Source organism: Hippocampus bargibanti, linkage group LG13, assembly GCF_051943395.1.
Source record: "Hippocampus bargibanti isolate YZ-2025 linkage group LG13, ASM5194339v1, whole genome shotgun sequence".
Lineage (NCBI taxonomy): Eukaryota > Metazoa > Chordata > Actinopteri > Syngnathiformes > Syngnathidae > Hippocampus > Hippocampus bargibanti.
The window spans coordinates 12,488,034-12,506,659 of NC_142746.1; the positions used below are offsets into that span (position 1 = coordinate 12,488,034).

General features: G+C 42.5%; 2 protein-coding genes across 2 annotated transcripts; one reads left to right on the forward strand and one right to left on the reverse strand.

Moving 5' to 3' along the window:
* Positions 1-4,984: 4,984 nt before the first annotated feature.
* znf488 (zinc finger protein 488) lies at positions 4,985-9,017 on the forward strand. Its single transcript, XM_089011809.1, has 4 exons — positions 4,985-6,053; positions 6,630-6,846; positions 6,923-7,151; positions 7,450-9,017. The coding sequence occupies exons 1-4, from the start codon at positions 5,974-5,976 to the stop codon at positions 8,523-8,525; spliced, it is 1,602 nt and encodes a 533-aa protein (XP_088867935.1). The 5' UTR covers positions 4,985-5,973; the 3' UTR covers positions 8,526-9,017.
* Positions 9,018-11,278: 2,261 nt separating this feature from the next.
* Positions 11,279-17,958, reverse strand: gdf10a (growth differentiation factor 10a). Its single transcript, XM_089012630.1, has 3 exons — positions 17,450-17,958; positions 13,194-14,329; positions 11,279-13,104 (listed from the first exon to the last, which is right to left on the reverse strand). Exons 1-3 carry the CDS (start codon positions 17,664-17,666, stop codon positions 12,913-12,915), a joined length of 1,545 nt encoding a protein of 514 aa, XP_088868756.1. The 5' UTR covers positions 17,667-17,958; the 3' UTR covers positions 11,279-12,912.
* Between the last annotated feature and the right edge of the window lie 668 nt (positions 17,959-18,626).

Genomic DNA, 18,626 nt, shown 5'->3' on the forward strand with positions numbered 1-18,626 from the left:
TTTTTTTATGTTTAGAGCAGGGGTCCCCAAACTTTTTCCTGTGATCGCCCTTCTGTGATGGGGGGTCGGTGTCAGTTTGTAACAGAAAAAGTGTGACGATCGTAGGGGACCTTAAAATATTGTTTTCCAGAAAGCCACACATAACCAAATAACCCTTTCCAGGTTATTTACTGAAAAAAGTCAAGAAACAAATAATAACACTATTTATTAAATAAATAATAACTAAATAACTATCTCGGTTCTTTATAGAAAAACAGGAAATAAATAACACTATTTATGAAATAAATAATAACTAAAGAACTCTGTGTTCATAGAAAAAAAAGCTATGGAACATTAACTTTCTGTTGTGCCATGCATAATCTTAACAGATAAATGTTCAGCTCAGTTGTCAGAGCAGAATCTCTCTGACACATATGAGCAGTACCTTAAAGTTCTTGTGTTCCTTCCTTATAATCCTTTTGTAGGTTCCAGTAGGCTTGTAGACACCGCTGTTTGCAGCTCTCTCTCTCATCAACTTCCCTGTGAAAAACACAAAGCAAGCATGTTGAGAAAGTGAACTGATACAGCACCTACACAGCACAATACATTTCACTACCAGTATGGCTGTAAAGATGGATTTTATCCCAGTAGATTTTATTATGATTATATTTGTTAATGCTCAGAATGACTCATTCAAGTCAGAAAAGTGAGCTTAGCTATGTATGTTCATCATTGCTACACTTGGTCAAAAATATCCTCTCCCGTTGTAGTCCCTTTGAGACTTTGGAGGGCTCCCAGCTCCTCGCATATCTCAAAGTTTGCGCTAACTCCACGAATAAAAATGAGCAGTTGCGCTGTGTCTTGCACGTCGGTGCTCTCATCCAGTGCTAATGAAAAAAGTTGAATTATTTCGTCTTCTGCTGCAGCTGGGCATATACATTAATCCCGATTTCTTCACCGCGTCTGGTGATTGTACTCGTCGACAGACCTACAGCATTATATGCATCTTTCTTCTCGGGACACAACTCCTCCGCGACAGCATTCATACAATTCTTAACAAACTCTCCTCCGTTCGTGAAAGGCTTACCGCTGCTTGCTATCAGCTTAGCAACCCGAAAGCTGGCCCGAACGGATGCCTTCTTCAGCTGAGCTTGGCGTACAAATGTATTCTGCTGAGATAGTAGTCCACTTTTCGATTTGAGAGTTTGTCTGCTCGTATTTGGCCTTGCAAGCTATCGTACTTGTCTTTGTGACTGGATTCATAGTGTCAGCGAAGATTGTATTCTTTTAATACCGCCACCGCCTCTTGACAGATGAGACAAACAGCCTTTTCTTTGCATTGAACATAAAAATAATTGTTTGTCAACTGCAGGTTAAATACCCTGCATTCTGAATCAATTTTTCTCTTACTTAACCTTTTCGCCATTATTCCATTCTCTCTTTGACATGAAGGTGTACAAGAGAAAACGAGTCTGGGACCAAATAGAGCGCCAAACTGAGCGCACCTGAATGTACCACCGGACTCCCCTCCACTTCCTCATACGTCACTTTCTTGTGTCGCGTCACATTGTGACGACTCCTTTAGCGTTCTATTGTGAGCAGGCGTGTTTGTATTGTTCAATCACGATTATAAACAACATACATTGATTACATTGATTAAAATAGGAACAGATAATAATCGAAAACCGACCTTTGACTTGTAAAATGACTTTTTATTTTTCTGGAGGCCAAATAGGAAATAAATCTGATAGCATCTCTGGTATTGTTCAGGGGGCCGGGCCAAATGTGCTGACGGGCCGGATACGGCCCGCGGGCCATAGTTTGGTGACCACTGGTTTGGAGTGTAAGCACATTCATTCATTCTAAACTGCAGAACCCATAAACAATATTCCCAAGAAATACAAAACATCACGCAAGTTTAGTGTCATTTTATGTATTGTTACCCATTTACCCCTCAAGTAGAATTGTCAACTGTTGCCTCCAGGGCTCTGAAATCTGCCTTTTCCTGTTGTCACAGTCCACTTTTAGACAAGATAAAAGAACATCAACAAACATATGTTGTTAAAAATATTAAAAGAAACAAATACTGTATCTTGTTTTTAAATGTAAGTACACAATACTTACACATCCAAAGTTCTTTAAGAGCAGCTTATATAAAAAAAACCTAACAAACAGATAATTAACATTAACATAACATAAAATTGTAATCATAATTGCACAAAATACAAATTGAGTCAGTGGCTGCTGACAGTAGTTGCGAGACCTGTTGTGGCTCAATATTGCTTCACATATAAGGTGCAGCTGCCGATAAGGTGCAGTGTCATCTTTTGGAGAAAATGAAGGCTTTTGGGTGTGCCTTATACACCGGAAAATACGGTAATAATCTTTCACTTCGTAAAATGTTATTGCAATTTTGAGATCACTGCAGCTTCAAGGATTACTGCCACAGGAAAAGCCTTGTTCAGTCTTCCCTTTTTCATACCCATATTGCTTTTTTTTGCACACACTCACACACACACACACACACACACACACACACACACACACACACACACACACACACACACACACACACACACACACACACACACACACACACACACACACAAACGTGTTCCTAAATGAAAGTTTTTCAGGAAAAGAAAAATTGACAGACAAGTCTAATGATACTTTGTAGTCTGCATGTTAATTTTCTACTTCTTTGAAACCTGTTATCAGATGTTTGTAAAAATGTGTTTGGTGTACATGGCCATCTACAACCTTGTATTTGCTCGGTTGTTGCACAGTTGGAATGTAAACTTTTCCAAAAGCTTCTGGCATTTTACCCCTCAGGGAGTTGTGATAAAATATCAAGAACAAAGTAACCTTATTTCAGATGAACTGAAATTTTGAGGTAATGTAAAGAGCCACACCAAATTATGAAGCTGCATTAAAGGACAACCGACGTCTCCGGACAAGTTGTGTCCATAATTTGTAAGATGGCTTCAAATGACTTCGACTGAGCGTATTTACAAAGATTCCACCGCATATGGCTAGATTTTACGTTTGAAGACTCGCGCTGAATATTCCAGAAGTCTTGTTTTTGAGTTGGTGACGAGTCCGTACGTGACGTCACTGAAGGAACGCCCCTGACCGAAAAAAAAGGAGACATTGTAGCAGTCCTTCCATCACGTAAATGCATTTTGCTGTACTTGTTTGGTCTGAAAACGTAATGTTACACCAAAAAGAGCCAGAAGTGGGCGTCCAAGCTTCATATAAGGAATTTATCAGCCTGTGGAAACGGGCTGTTTAATTCCTCACAGGGGGCTTGGTCGCCATTTTCTGCCTCTTTTCTGGGACGCTACATTGCAGTCCAGATGCCTCAAAATGACACGGAAGGACTTCTTTAATCAATTGCAAACATGTATGCTTTCCTCTTCAGAACTATTTGAATCATATTCATAACTGGATGCGTAACAAGAAAGCATATTCTCCGAATCTGAAGCCATTGTTTTGATTCTCCAGCAATGCAAGACGTCTTGGCGTGACGTCACGAACTGGGGGCGGGACTTTCTGAAAATGCCCAATTCGCAGCTCAATTTTTTGCAGATTTTGGACACTTTAAGTCATTTTTATTGGAGTTTTGCATTTGAATAAAAATATCATACTGTGTGTTTTGGGTATTTTAGATGCTATAAAACGTTTTTCTGATGTCAGTTAAGAAACAAAAAAGTGACGTTGGTTGTCCTTTAAATGCTCATTGGACAATTTGATTTAGACTGTTGGCCCAGGGACATACCTGCGTCTTGCCGTGCATAAATGTAAAATTGACGAATAATGCAGCTTGAGCACACAAACTAATCAAGTCTTACAAAAATCATTAATTGAGGATTCCTTGTTCATTTTTCTGTAGCGTTTTGGGCTGGACACTATTAATTACAGTGGTTACACTGCTTCATTAAATTGGAGGCACATATGTCAAATAGCTCAAAGATGTACTGTATTTTTCAGATCTACAAGGCGCACCGGAGTATAAGGCGCACCCCAAATGAATGGTGAATTTTCAAACTTTTTCCATATACATATAAGGCGCATCGGGCTATAGGGTGCACCTACAATGAATGAAAAAGGTTTTCCAAATATAATATATAAATATATGTTTTCCATATAAAGTATAAGGCACACCACATTATAAGCCACTACAGTAAAGGCTGGGATTGCGCACTGCGTCTTCTCCAAAGGGAAATGGAGTCGGTGGTTGCTGACAGTAATTGCGAAACGTGTTGTGGCTCAATATGACTTTACATATAAGGCGCACCTGTGTATAAGGCGCACTCATCTTTTCAAGAAAATCAAGGTGCGCCTTATACACTGGAAAATATGGTATTCCAAAATTTCATTTCAATTGATTGGTGGTCAAAAATTTAGTGAGGGGCTTTGAGTTTGGATTACATTGATGGACCAATAATTGCATTTGCACTGGAAGATAGCTGCTACAGATGATATTTCTGCACAGTTGGTTTGATTGTGACCTACGGATGAATGTGTGTTTTGCCATTTACGTTACCTGACTCAGATCTGAATTGTGTCACTTGAACTTTGCAGTTAAAACCGACACTCTTGGTTTGATTCTTCCTTGTTTTTTTTTTCCAATCAGTCAACTAACCCAATGTTTCGCAGATATTTTGAAAGGTCAATTCTGCCAAGGTGATCCTCTTTTGGTTCCGAGCTATTGACGCCAGAGTGAAATTTAGACTGTTGCAGTTCATTTTTTTCCAGACACATGATGTATTGCATTTCAGTACTACAATACAATAAAAGTCCAAGATGGTACCTGAGTTGGCAGCCGTTGGCAATTCCACTCATGAGCCTTGTTTTTTGTTGTTGTTGTTGTTGTTGTTTTTGTGTTTTCTTTTGGTTGCGCCGTTTCGGCAACACGAACATGGCAGCACCATTTTTGATTGGGAGTAATGTCGGTGACATTTGACTGTCATTGCTGGACAGCTCTGGGGCCATTGTGCTTTTTTGCGCCTGTAATGGACAGCATTTTCACAGCCTCACTTTGTTCAACGGAAAGGTTATTGGACTGCTGTTGGACAGCCTGCGGCTGGATGGATGCATGGCTTGAGGAGCCCGCGATGAGAAGAAAGGAGCTTAACCATAGAGCGCCGGTGCGTATGTGGAACTGTCGCGGCTTGCAATTGAAGCGGATTTACGTGGGACAGGAGATGTGAGACAGTCTCTTTTCATCAATGGATGCTACAGCTTTGTGTTTCTTTTCAAAACTTGGCTTGTAGCAGATGTGCACATTCCACCATGACGTCCTTGATCCACTGGTGAAAAGGATGCTTTGATCCTCTCTTCTTTTATCTATATCTGCTTCATACAACAAAGAGGGTGCAGGAAGTGCGTAAGATTGAATGACTGTCTGTGTCTTTTGTGTTGTGTCACATTGTTTATTTTTGTTGTTGTTTTGACTTCAAGATGGCGCCGCAAGGGTGGCTGCCTTTCCAGCAGCTCCTGGATTTTGTTTTTCTACTTCTTTCTTCCCTTTCCTCTTCCTTTCATAACTTTGCCTCTGTGAAATGTAAATTCATCCACTGCAAGACTAATAAAGGCTAATCCAATCCATCGTGATTTATATAGTGCTTTAACATGAAGCTGTAACAAAGCTCTTCACATGGACAACTATCATATACAACTACAACCCACAATAACAAAAATATTTGTTGACATTCAAACTGCATTGCATCATTATATTGATGTATTATTATTTTTATGCATGGGCTGTGACCTGACATCACCATCATACGATTGCTTTCTACTCATTGGCTACTGGTCCCCTCCTCCTGGAAAGACACACACACCAATCAGTAGATAATTTGGATGGGGTGGGGGCGGTGATGGTAGTAGTGGAGTCGTCTGCCGCGTTTGCATCATTGTCCCACGCAGCAGCGGAAGTCGTGACGGAAGGCAATAAGTGGGAGTGGGACCTTGGAGAGGCAGACAGTGCAAATGAACGCTCAGATGGATAACTTGCTCATCGTGAGACCACCTGGCAGCACGTCGTCACAGAACATCATCATGTCCAGCAGGTGAGCCCCCGCCACCTCCTCGCATCGCCTCCACTCTTGGGGGGGGACTTTTTCCACTAGTAGAGCCAAGTGACAGGCTGTGTTTTTATTTGACGGTTGCAACGACGTGTGGCATTTTTATTCGAAGGCTACCTACTCTCAGAATCTCCGAGATAATATCATTTCTTTGCTGGGAAACCCTCGATTGAATTTAAAGCGCGCATGGGGGAGACAGTTGATGGCAGATGGAGGAAACAAAAGAAGAAACCGAGTGAAAAAAAAACAGACAAAGGACATCAGTCCTGAATCATTTAGTCTGCATTGGCCGTGCCTGCTTAACTCGCCTGACATGCTACATGCGACCATGGCATGAAAATCAGTGGCAGGCTTCACGTCGTTTCACCGTCGCGACCCCCTTACGCTGATAAGTCACCCTTTATTTTACGTCAGAACGCAACTTTAATTTGTAATTCATAGCAAAGAGTGTAATCGATAAGAATGTGCACGATTGTGTGCGCTTTAATACAATGCAAAATACAAAATTCCGACCCAGCATTTGAATCTCCTAATGTATTAAACGTCATTATTATTTTACAGTTTAACGAGGGATCACGCCTTCCTATCTCGGTCATGGGCCGGTGATGGGAAATTCGTGCATCATCCCGCCGAGCTTCACACCAGCGTGGTGGTGACGCGCAGCATCCCCGCGGGGACCCGTTTTGGTCCGTGTGTGCTCCAACACACCTTTTACGACACCATCTCTTTCATTGCTCAGAAATCCAGCGATCGAAGAGCCAAACCCTGCGTATTCAGGGTGAGTTCCCTTCAAAACAATCGGCAGCCCCAAAGCGGAAGGCTTTTGATGTGCGCTAACTGGGCGTTGCCAACAGGTGGACCCAGAGGCCATGCGTAATTCCGCCTTGGTGCTGTCGTGGCTTCGGCTGGCGCAGGCTGCGCGCAATGGAGAGGAGCAAAACACGGAGGCCTTTTTGAAAGGAGGCCAACTCTACGTGCGGACCACCAGGGACGTCAATCAGGATGAAGAACTGCTGGTCTGGTACGACCGAGAGCTATGTCACCTTCTGGGCTTCACAGAAACATGCAGAGGCTCGGTTGAAGGTGAGCCCCCGTTTTTTGTGCTCATCGAATTATGTTTTTGGGGGTATTTTTATTGTAAAGTTGTAATATGTTGAAATATTTTAGCACGTATCGACTACCCAATCAGATATTCAAAGCCAATTTGGGATAAATGTGGCGTTCAACTTGGCACATTTGTTTTGAAGAGTTCTGTTGTTTTTTACTTATTTAATTCCTGTCTGTCTGTGTCTGTCATTCGCTCGCTCGCTCACTCACTTTGTTTGAGCAGGGGTGGTTTTTAAAGCCGAACACTAATACCTTTATATTTGTGTCTTTGCAGAGTTCAAATGTATCAGATGCGAGCAGGTCTTCAATAATGAATATCCCTTCCTGGCTCATTGCCGTTTCTTTTGCCCGCAAATCTCGAGCAACGCGTGGAGTCGTGATATTCACCATCACAAGCACGTGGAAGTCAAGAGGCAGCGGCGCGTCACAGACTTCCATAACATTGCCAGAGATTTGGAACATAAGAAAAGCGACACAGATGATGATGTTCCCTCTGGGAATAAACGGAAATTCCAGGAAACGGTTTACCTCAAAGGGAGAAAAACAATCTTGTTGGAAAAAAATAATATATCAAATGATGACAACATTACCCAACTGGACAAGATCCAGGTTGAAAGTGGAGGAGAGGCATCAAACTCACCCTTGAAGATAAAAGCTGACACGACCAAAGTAGAACATCTGGGATGTAAAAATGCAACTTTTGAAAAGGAAACAGAAGCCAAATTGACAATTACGCATGACTGGTTGATGGACTCAGAGTCTAATACAGGAGAAAGCTCCAGTTTACGCTCAAGCACTGGTAGCGCTTTTTCTTTAGTCCACTCGGGTAATCGAGAACAGAGAAGCGCTTTTTGTAAACCCGGTAAACGGATCTCTACCGGCGAACTGCATAAAGGTAGACCAACAATGGTACCTTCAACCAGTCCGGAGGAGATGAGAGAGTCCTTCCCGCCCAGGACTGTTTCAGGATACGCTAACCCAATGGCTCCGAGCATCCTCAGCAGTGATGTTCATACGTTGCTTTCCCCCATCACGTTAAACGCCTCCTTCCACTACGCATCAGACCACTGGTCAAGAACCTCTCATGTCCAGTCCAACTCGGCTCTGACGGTCCTCCCACCCACTTTCACCTCCTTTGGCGTGTCGGTGCAAAACTGGTGCGCCAAATGCAACCTATCCTTCCGCATGACCTCTGACCTCGTCTTCCACATGCGCTCCCACCACAAGAAGGAGTTTGCCGCCGAGTCCCAAGTGAGGAGGAGGCGGGAGGAGAAGCTCACCTGCCCTATCTGTCACGAGTTCTTCCGAGAACGACACCACCTGTCCAGACACATGACATCACACAACTGAGACTTCACCTGGCAGAAGAATGATGTATTTATTCTTTCATATGGGTTTCGCTATTGAATAGATTCAGAATCCAGGATTCACAACGACATTTTGATGTTTAACGGTGAATGTAGATAGCGGTAAGAAAATAGCATATGACCAATACAACCTTGTCCGCTAGGGGACGGCAGAGGTACACGGACGCTGACCTCGAGGGCGGGCGCCTGCCTGTCCTTCAGGCCTGTGTGTTTATAGTCATGATGATGATGATGATGACTTGGTGCCTTAAGGAGCTCAGGATGGAAAATGGATGGGAGGTGTGGAGGACAGCTCATGATTGTCACGCGAAACGGTCCTTGTTGTTTATCCTTTTGATTTGTATATGCAAATGTATGTGTTTGCACATTTACAAATTTAATCTTGTCCACATGAAAACACGTGTTGGGTGTTTTTTTCTCAAAATCTTACTTTTGCATTTGAACAATCTACAATTTATCAGATCTTAAATAACAACAATAGGAGGAACTGATTAAAATGATTGACTCAATTCTTCATTAAAATTGTTTCATTGTTATGTCACAATAATAAGCACTTAACTCATTCACTGCCAGACAAGCAAACATGTGTCCACTTCAGTGCCAGGGTTTTTGTCATTTTCATTTAAATTGCAGGACCCACAAAATATTGAGTTTTAGGACTATATCAACATTCAATGCCGCATGATAAACCTTACACTTTCTTCTTTCATCAGAATGCCCAGAAAAGCGTTAATTCCTAAATTATATGGGTCTGGATTTGTATGAGCTTGAAATGAGGTTGGTTGTCCAAAACACAATGCACAATTGGTTTATAGTGCTTTAACAACAGCTGTGGTTGGAAAAAAGCGCTAACATGGAAAAAAGGGAATTGCTGCCCCACTTGTGGAAGGGAAAACATTGCCAGAGATCTGACCAGCGCTTTATTGGCACCCAAGCAAAAAACAAAACAAAACCTGAACAAATTGGGGAATGGCACTCTACGTCATATATTTTAATACGTTTGTGAATGGCAGTGAATGAGTTAAAGAGCGAAAATAGGAGGGATTGATCAAAATGATATGCTCTATTCCTCACTAACGTTGCTTTCATTATTATGTCACAATAATAGGCAGTTCTACAAAAGCGATCTAAGACAAATAAGGCACCAGCTGTGCGTTCAAATACTGTCTGCAGTCTTCCTGTGTGGACTTTCCAGATTCTCTCTGTACTTGTGTTTTTTTTTTGTCATGATCTCCATCTTCCTCCTCCTGGCATGTCAGGTTAATTGAGAACTCTAAATGCTTTATAAGTCCAAATTTGTCTGTTCTCAGATCCACGAAAATACTGGAAACCTCTCAGTGGGATGCAGTCCATTATAACTGCCTGTTGCATACCACTCTGTAAGTGTCACTCAAAACATCGTTATCTTTATAAGTGTAGATTTTTACTCTTTAGCGCTTCATTGAAGCCCTTATTATGTACTACCCGGTGTTTATTATTATTTGATGCCACCATTGTCACACAAAGTGGTATGAAAACATGAGCTGAACTCAGACAACGTGGAATCACTCTAGTTTTCTGACCTTAGCAAAGACAACCTTGTCCATGCAATGTCCATCTGCATGCCAAAATCAAATCCACACAAATTTACGGTCATGTAAAGATAGTTTTCTTTTGCTCTTTAAAAATCAACTTAGAGCAAGCTTATTACAAGTGGACATGAATTGGAGCCTCTATGGCAGGTAAATGAGGCATGAAGGAGGCCTGAGGTTGAAGTGGAAGGCAAATACTCCTTCCTGTGATGTGTGTATTTTAATGTGCGATGTAAACTAGGGTGTGCATGCTTGTCTTGGGCCTCACTGATTTGTTGAACCACAACACTGGTAAATTGATTAACCAGTCATTGAGGTCGTTGTCCTTTTCATGAAAATAGAATTGTTCACAGATGCTTTTAATAATGATGTTTGGTCCACATTAAAGCTGAGCCACCAGCGTCAGTGCAACGACAGGAGAAAATCCCACCAAAGTACTGAAAAACAGTGCTGCTCTTTGATATGTGGTTGTCATAACAACCCCCTCTTTAAGATCGTTTTAGCAATAGTTCAAATCCAAATGTTCTTCTGTTATATAAAAAAATACTATATTATAATTGCAGATTAAGGTAGATATTATTAAGTGCTCAATCACCTTCATCCTAATTTCTCTGAGCTAAGCAAACATGTGAGGAATTAATATTTCAGTCCAAACATAAAATCCTCGACTTTGTTTCATTGAGCAATCATTTGAGGGAAAACAAATATTTTCTGCTTGGTTTCTGGCTTGGCTCATTTATTCTTGGCATGTAGATGTCGAGTCATGAACACAGGGTCCTGGCTGCGGTTTTGTTGGCTGGAACTGACCACTGTTCGTACTCTCTTGAGACTCAAGATTGTGGTTGACGCCGGGTTCATGTTGTCGTAGCCAACTGTACACTCAGACTGTAAAAGGGATCAGCGAGGAAGCACCAGGAAAAAGATGACCTCGGATGTGTCACTCATCTAAATTAGATCTACAACGGCTGTTGTCGTCATAATTTAAACAACATTTAAATTCCAAAATCTCTGTTTGAAAAATAATTCATCTTCATCTATAGAGCTGTAAAGCTTACATTCCCTGTAAAACATCAAGTTACATTCAGACATGAGCCACTATCCCAACCTTAACGGGAGTACAGCTTTGCAATAATAGAATGACCACTTTTAGATAAAATACTTTCATTTTTATTCCAGTACATAGAAATACACAAGGCATTTGAAACAACACTGACACCATGTTGCGTATAGTTTAATCTTTACATCATAAAATGTCAAGTACAGATTTGTTTTTCTTCCCCAGAAAAATCAGGACTGCTACAGTCCCATGGAATCAGAAGTTAATGTAGACACAAGTCTGAATTTCCATTGTATTTATATTCATCTCTTCAAAGTATTTTTACAGTCCAGTCGCGTATAAAAAACACACACGCACACACACAGGTTCTGCAACTCATATTAGAGACTGGAACAAGTACTGTCCGCACAATTCAACAAACCGATACACAACATAAACAGTTTTTTGCATTTGAGGTGGCAGCATTTAGTGTTGCCGGCTAAACAGCATATGCTCCCGCCCATTTCCCCAAGAGCGCGCTTGACTGCCTCAAACAGAAATGTCTGTCCCCAAGTGCTTACGACATGCCTTCTAGAGACAAAATGACCATCCGCTGTCGGCCCAGGCGGACTTCAAAGCACTCTGTGGTTACAAACAGATGTACAGCCCAGTGCCAACTTTTGTACACCGACGGCAAAGCCACCGCAGTGTAATCATCGTTGAATAATCAAGAGGTACCGTCGTTTCATTGACAGTTTCAGACACAGAGACTCCCTCTTAAAAACGAAAATACTCAAGAATTTTCTGCAGATAGTCCTTTGAGAAGAACATCCTGTATTTAGTACTTGTGTGTGTTGGAGGGGGAGGGGGGAGCCCGGATTGGAAAGAGGAAGCGCTCCACGTTTTGAAGTTCAAGTGGCTGACGTCTTAATTAGTGCATGCCGGTTTCCTCCATCAACCATTAATCCACCATGGCCACATCAGTCAAATTATTTGTTGGACAACAGACGTTGGAGCCTTTGGTGGGGGGCAATAATGGGTCAAGAGGCTTGGGGGAGGCTGGGGTAAGGGGAAGGTATCTTGGAGTGGAATCTTCCTGCCTTTGTAGTCACTTCTTTTTGAACAGTGGTGCCTTTTAGGTTTGTTTTGACAAAATGCCCCCCACCCCCTACAAAACCAGTATAGAGCAAAGAATAACACAGACACAAATCTTTAAAAAATATATAGAGAGAGATATGAGTGTCGGATTAAATTACAATTTTATTCAACCTTTTATCGACAGCTATCTTTGACCTTTTCATAATTTAAAACGTATTTACAAAGAAACATCTAAAACAGTAGCTTATAGGGTTATTATAGCGGCCTTAGAAAAGACTTATGTTTTAATACTTCATAGATCTTGTAAGAGAAGGATTTTCACAAGCTACGACTCAATTTTTAGGCTAGACAGCTCAATGTACTCGTTCAAGTGATAGCATGATAAACACCTTGATATGTGTACAGCTGTACAAGGAACACACGAATAAATAAGGTGGCTGCTGATTATGTTATGGATGAATGTCGCTGTGACAAATTGATCCTATCCACAAAAAAGGTTGACAGGGAAAAAAGAGCCTGCAGCCACTGGACAGACGACAATCGGAATTGATTGTTCTTCCTTCACAAATATCAATCATGAAGCCAGAATGACTCAAAGTTCTTCCCAAGTCTTTGTTTCACTTTACATCAGTCTTGTTCTGTCCATATCCTTTGTTTGTATCATTTCACCAACAGGAACAGGACTGGACAGACATATTGGGGTATATCTTGAGCACCAAATCCTTGGATTCCTCTTGGTAAAGCACGGCGAGCGGATTCATCCTCTCGGGTACACAGCAAGGCTCTGGAACCCCGGAAATAATCCCGACAGCTCGGACGATGCTTTGGATGGTGGCGTGGTTTGAGGGCCTCAACACCTGGCGATAGTTAGAGAGGAGGTTAAGGTAATGTGGGACTAATGTACTGAATGAAACAAAATCGGCTGATTCAGTGTTTGCGCTCTTACCTTAGGCATTGGGAATCCACATGTGCCTGAGCAGTAGTAGGCGTCAAAGGACTTGGGCGCTATGATCCACTCACTCCAGCCGATGTCTGCGAAATCCACTCTGAGGTTTTTTCGGGAGCAGCCGTGGTGCCGAGTTTCACCCCACTGCTTTCTTCTCGCCTTGCGCATGGTTTCGTCGTCAAAACTCAAAACGGGTGAGCGGGAGTGATGAGCGTTGCCCTTATTGTGCTTCCTTGCATCCCTCACCTCATGTCTCTGCTCTTGCCTTCGACTATCAGCCATTTGGGCGCGGCTATCTTTGTATATTCTTCCAGATGATGTTTCCAATTCAGACCCATCTGATGTTCTTTCTGTAGATTCTTCTTTTTCGTGTCCTCGTCTATCTTGCTTGCCCCCTTCCTCGTGGCTTTTCTTTTTCTTTTCCTGCTTCCCAGCCTTGAGTTTGGGCTTGAGGGCCGGATACCATGCGCTCTCCCAAAGGTCGTCCTTCCTGTATCCATCCGTCCTGAAGTCAACCTGAGGCAGCTCATTGTCCTGTATTGAGTCGGGGATAAAATTTGCTTCCCTCCTCATACGTCCTTTCAACTGTCGTGAGAATTTGGGTCCGTACTGCAGGCGGGGGGACTGCGAGGGCTGGACAACTTCAGAGAACGGGTCATATCGCTGAAGACTTGGGTACACACCGTTAGGTTCTGCCAAGGCTAGGTCATCGGCGTAGACTAACAGGTAGGCCATGCTTGATCTCTCTGCTTTCCTCGGGTACTGCTGCCCTAAGTCCAACTCCACTGACACTTGGTGATGACCTCTGTCCCTCGCCTCCTTGATGACCTGGGTCACGTCTTTCATCTGCCACACCCCTCTCCTCTGAGGGTAGAAGGTCACATTGCCTAGGAATGCCCCGGTTGACCCAGAACTGACTCCCGACCCTGAGGAGACAGCGCGAAGGAGTAGGCTGATGGTCGTAGATGACTGCGTGCCGGAAGATCGGCAGGATGCACCCTTGAAGCGTTTACAGATCCACGCTTTCTCGGGAGGAAGCCGTCCTGGCAGAAAGTGGAGTGTGGCTGACAGGATGACCTCTGAGTCCTGGAGGGTGGTCAGGTTTAGATGGTACACTGTCCTTAGGTCAGAGGGCACTGCAAAGACAATTCATCAATCACTAGGCATGTGTTTGTCAACACTTCACATCTTCCAATTTGGCAGTCATTTTTTTTTTGCGGAAATCGCTGCCGAAAGCTCTGTCAAAGACTCTGTCAAAGACTCTGAAATGCACCGGTGTCAAAGTTAAGGCCTGGGGGCCAGATCTGGCCAGCCACATCATTTATTTTTTTCAAGCATTGAAAACAAGTTAAGCATGAAGTTTCATGATGCTAGTTGAAGTCCGAACCCACATTTCAAATTGTCATACGAAAACCACAATAACAGTCATTATTCTTGACTTCAGATTTGAACTACTTATTCATTAATTTGTTGTGCTTTCTGTATGTAATATGTGGAGGGGATGACAAATTCTAATGGCTTCCACAAATTCATATCGGCCCTCGAGAAGAAACCGTAACTACAATGTGGCCTGCGGCAACAAATGAGTTTGACACCCTTGCTTTAATGGGTCGTCCTTTTCAAAGTAGGCCAACATTTCTTTTATTGCCCTGAACAAGTGTTGTCTGGTGTCTCTCTGTACATTGACCATTCATTTCCACGACTCTTCCCACGCATTTGTACATGTAGATTAGAATGCGCCATGTTCTTTCACTGACCTACATGAACACGGTAGTTAAGTCAGAGGGGAAGACTCTCGTCATCCATCCATATAAAACAATCATATGAAAAAGCCATGACAGATGATAGGCAAGTGTGTGCCATGTGATGATGTATTCTTTGGCTGCTGTGCAAACTATTTGATTGCTTGCTGATCAAAACCTCAAAAGAGCTTGCTCGGACCACCATTAACTGAGGATACGTGTGTATTGTCTCTCTGATAATTGGGCGAGGCAACCGGCGACCCCTGGTAGTGTCACAAAGTAGGATGATATGTAACTGTCTGTACCTTGGCTACAAATACATATTTTGATGATTTAGATAAGAATAAACAGCATCACATTAGAAGTTGTTTCACAATCCTACAGGTGCTTCCATGTTTTTGTTTTAAATACGGCCAATATTTGTTTCATGCTTTCCATCATTCTTGTTGGTTTTGTACCGGATCACTGTTTTGTTGATAAAAATGGGGTTTGCTTCAGTTTGACGATAAGTATCTTTTCAAACACAGGAATGAAATGTTGCCTGGAAAAGAGAAACTCATTTGAACTTAATTTGTGACTGTAAAGTGTGTTACAGTCCTGTGAAAATTCCCAGAGAGATCTGTAAATTGATAACTAATTGTACTTCACACAATCTAAAGTGGTGCAATTAAACACGTTCCCTTGTCAAAGCCAGTGTTACATGAGCAGACCAAGTGGCTGGGACGTGCCTGCAGAAGTCGCCCTGTAAGGGGAACCAGACTCTGGGGGGATGTGGGTGGCAGGCGAAGAGGTGGAAGCGGGGGGAGGGGGGCTCTCCAGATTCACGATGAACATTAACTTCAACAGCAGACTTATTGTTCATTGTGTGAGAGTTCAACGGAAGTACGGAGCGACTCAGGAGATATACATTACCTCAGATTCAGCCTGCATATGGAAATGCTTACCCCAAGCTTCGCTCTAAGCCTTTTAATCCAACCTGCAGCCTCTGCCCATGCAGGCACCGCAACACAATCAACTGTTTTAACAGCTCTTTCATTGTTGTGAGAAGTCCCTCACGTCTCTCCTTAGATTACAGCAGGCCATCTTAGTCAAAATATGCGCCTGTTATGTTACGCTACGTGAGAAGTACATGGGATAGAAATGAGTTATAAAAAGAGCATCAGAAGTGCTATGACTAAGCTCCCCTCTTGGCTCCGTGACGCCGAGTCACACATGTCCTGGAGCCACAACACAAACACCGAATCCATGACAATGACACTCGGAGGCGCCACTCTGCGGTTTAACCAGACACAAAGTCGGGCATGGCTCGCGGACTATCACAGGGTTTTTTTTTTCTTTTCTGTTGGTAATGGATCGGACCCTCAGCAGAAGGCAAGCAGCTGCGGCAATGTCCCAGCATCATTTAAGCACATACTCAGACTGTTCCAAAACAATCACACCTATTTAGAGCTCTTGAGTGAGTCGTGGAGCCCCACTGGGAGCTTGTTACATGCATGACCCTGCCACATAATTAGGTACACTTCAATTAATAAGCTACGATACAACACTTTGATCACTTTTCAGTGGTATAATCATTCTAACGATATATTTTTCTGTGGTTGTTTTTTTTCCACTAGAATAGAATAATTAGCAGGTTCTTTCACCATTCTGATTCTAATATAACCAAAACTTTAAGCATGGGAAGCAACATATGAATCATCTCGCAATGTGATGTACAACTTCTCAACCGTAAACTAACTTGTCTGCAGAATCAAAAAAAATCTATGCATGTTATAGTTAGATAAGTGGCGACACGGTGTACATGTGGTTCACCCGTCTGTCACACAGTTCTGTGGTGAGAGATTTGAATCTTGTGACTGGTGGATATTCCAAAAAAAGTAAATGTCAGTATCATTGAAGATTATTCAATTGTCCTGAGGGGGTAATGAGTGAGTAGGAATGATTCACAGTGCGTTTGGGCTGCCCGATATAGGGTAAAAATACAACACAACATTTATATACAGTATCGCGATATTTAATAAATACTATAGTAGAAATGACATGTTGATTTATTTTATCCATGACATTTGAAATGCAGCAAAATAAGTAAGCTATATTCTTTGCTATTTAATTGCGATGCCCCATAACTTCTGTTCTGTTCGGCTCCTGGATGGCGTTGGACTTTTAAACTTAAAATTTAAGATTACATCTCACTGGTAAATTGAATACAGATAAAAAGCACACAATCCCAGATGTAAACGTGTGCACGTTCTTGCAATATGCACATTACACCGTTGATTATTGCAATAAGCATGTTATTTTTTTCAGATATTTGTTTAGCCCTATTGTCTACAGTATGTGCTTGGCAAGCGACCAGTACAGGGTTTATCTGGCTGACATCCTAATGAAGATTAGCAGTTAGAAAGTGAATTAATGGCTATGTGCTTTTAAATGGTTGTCTTGAGATGGTACAGTGACAAACGGAAGTAAAATCGCATTTTAATGCTATCATTGCATTCACAATATTTCACTGACCTTGGATTGCTCTGAAGCTTCTTGCCGTGTTTCCCTCTTTGAGACGTTGTTCCCTGTTACATTTCTCTTGCAGTTTGGACATGTGTTGGAGAAGCACGTCCTCGTACAGTTCACCTGAGGAGGGCGGGCGAGAGAAGTTTGCTCCCTGCGCTATCCGAACCAACGCCACACAGAGGAAACACTTCAAAACTAACAGTGGCAGGTGCGTGGAGAACATCGTCGGACCTGCTGTTAAAAAAGGTACCGCACTAATTGAAGGGGGCGAAGAGCTGCGGGGGAATCCACAAAGAGCGTCAAGTTTTTCAAGACAATATCGTGCGTAAAAGTTCCACGGTGCCCTCTCACGTGGTGACCGCTGCTCAACGGGAATCCATGTGCGCGACGAATGTGTGAAACCGGTCCAACTATTCAGGCAGCAACTTTTTATTTCCACGTGCGTGTGTGTGCGTGTGTGTGAGAGCGAGAGAGGCTATGTACGAGTGTGTGAGGGTTGCTGAGCTGCTGACGTGCCAAAGAGCTCTCTGTTAAGCCCTGTGCAACCAGCAGCGGAGGTCATGATGCTGACACCCCGCCCCCTTTCTCCTCTTTTTCACATCACCATGATGTGTTCTTAGTGTACTAGTGTAGCTATGACACATTCATATAGCGTCCCACCGCACACTTTGTGCTCATTTGTTTAGCAGTTGTAAAAAAAGTTACTATGGAAGCTTTAAAAAAATGGCCATTCCATGCAACTCAACATTTCCAGCTCGTATTCTTATTTCCAATAAGACATTTTGACAGTCTGGAGTCGCATACAATTAGCATAGAAACACCTCCAACAATATTGGCAATAGTCACTCCTGAGCTATTGTTTCAAATATTCATCATTTGGTTTGATCGTGTGGTTTTCTGTGCAAGCCTGTGGTAAGATTACACTCTTGGAGGGAAATTTCTGCACAAAAAAAGTCATTGGCAAACATTTGCGGTTGTGTGTCCTTTTAAACTAACCACAGTTTAATCCATTAAAAAACATTACTACTGTAATTATTTTTGGTTTCTGTGATTGTCCGCAATGTCTGGAAGATTATAACGACAATGCTCGTTTTGTGAAAATGGCGGTTTCCAGCAGAGAGGCTGTAACTAGCTGGGCCTCTTGGGTCATTCTCCGTCACCACCACACACACATACACATACA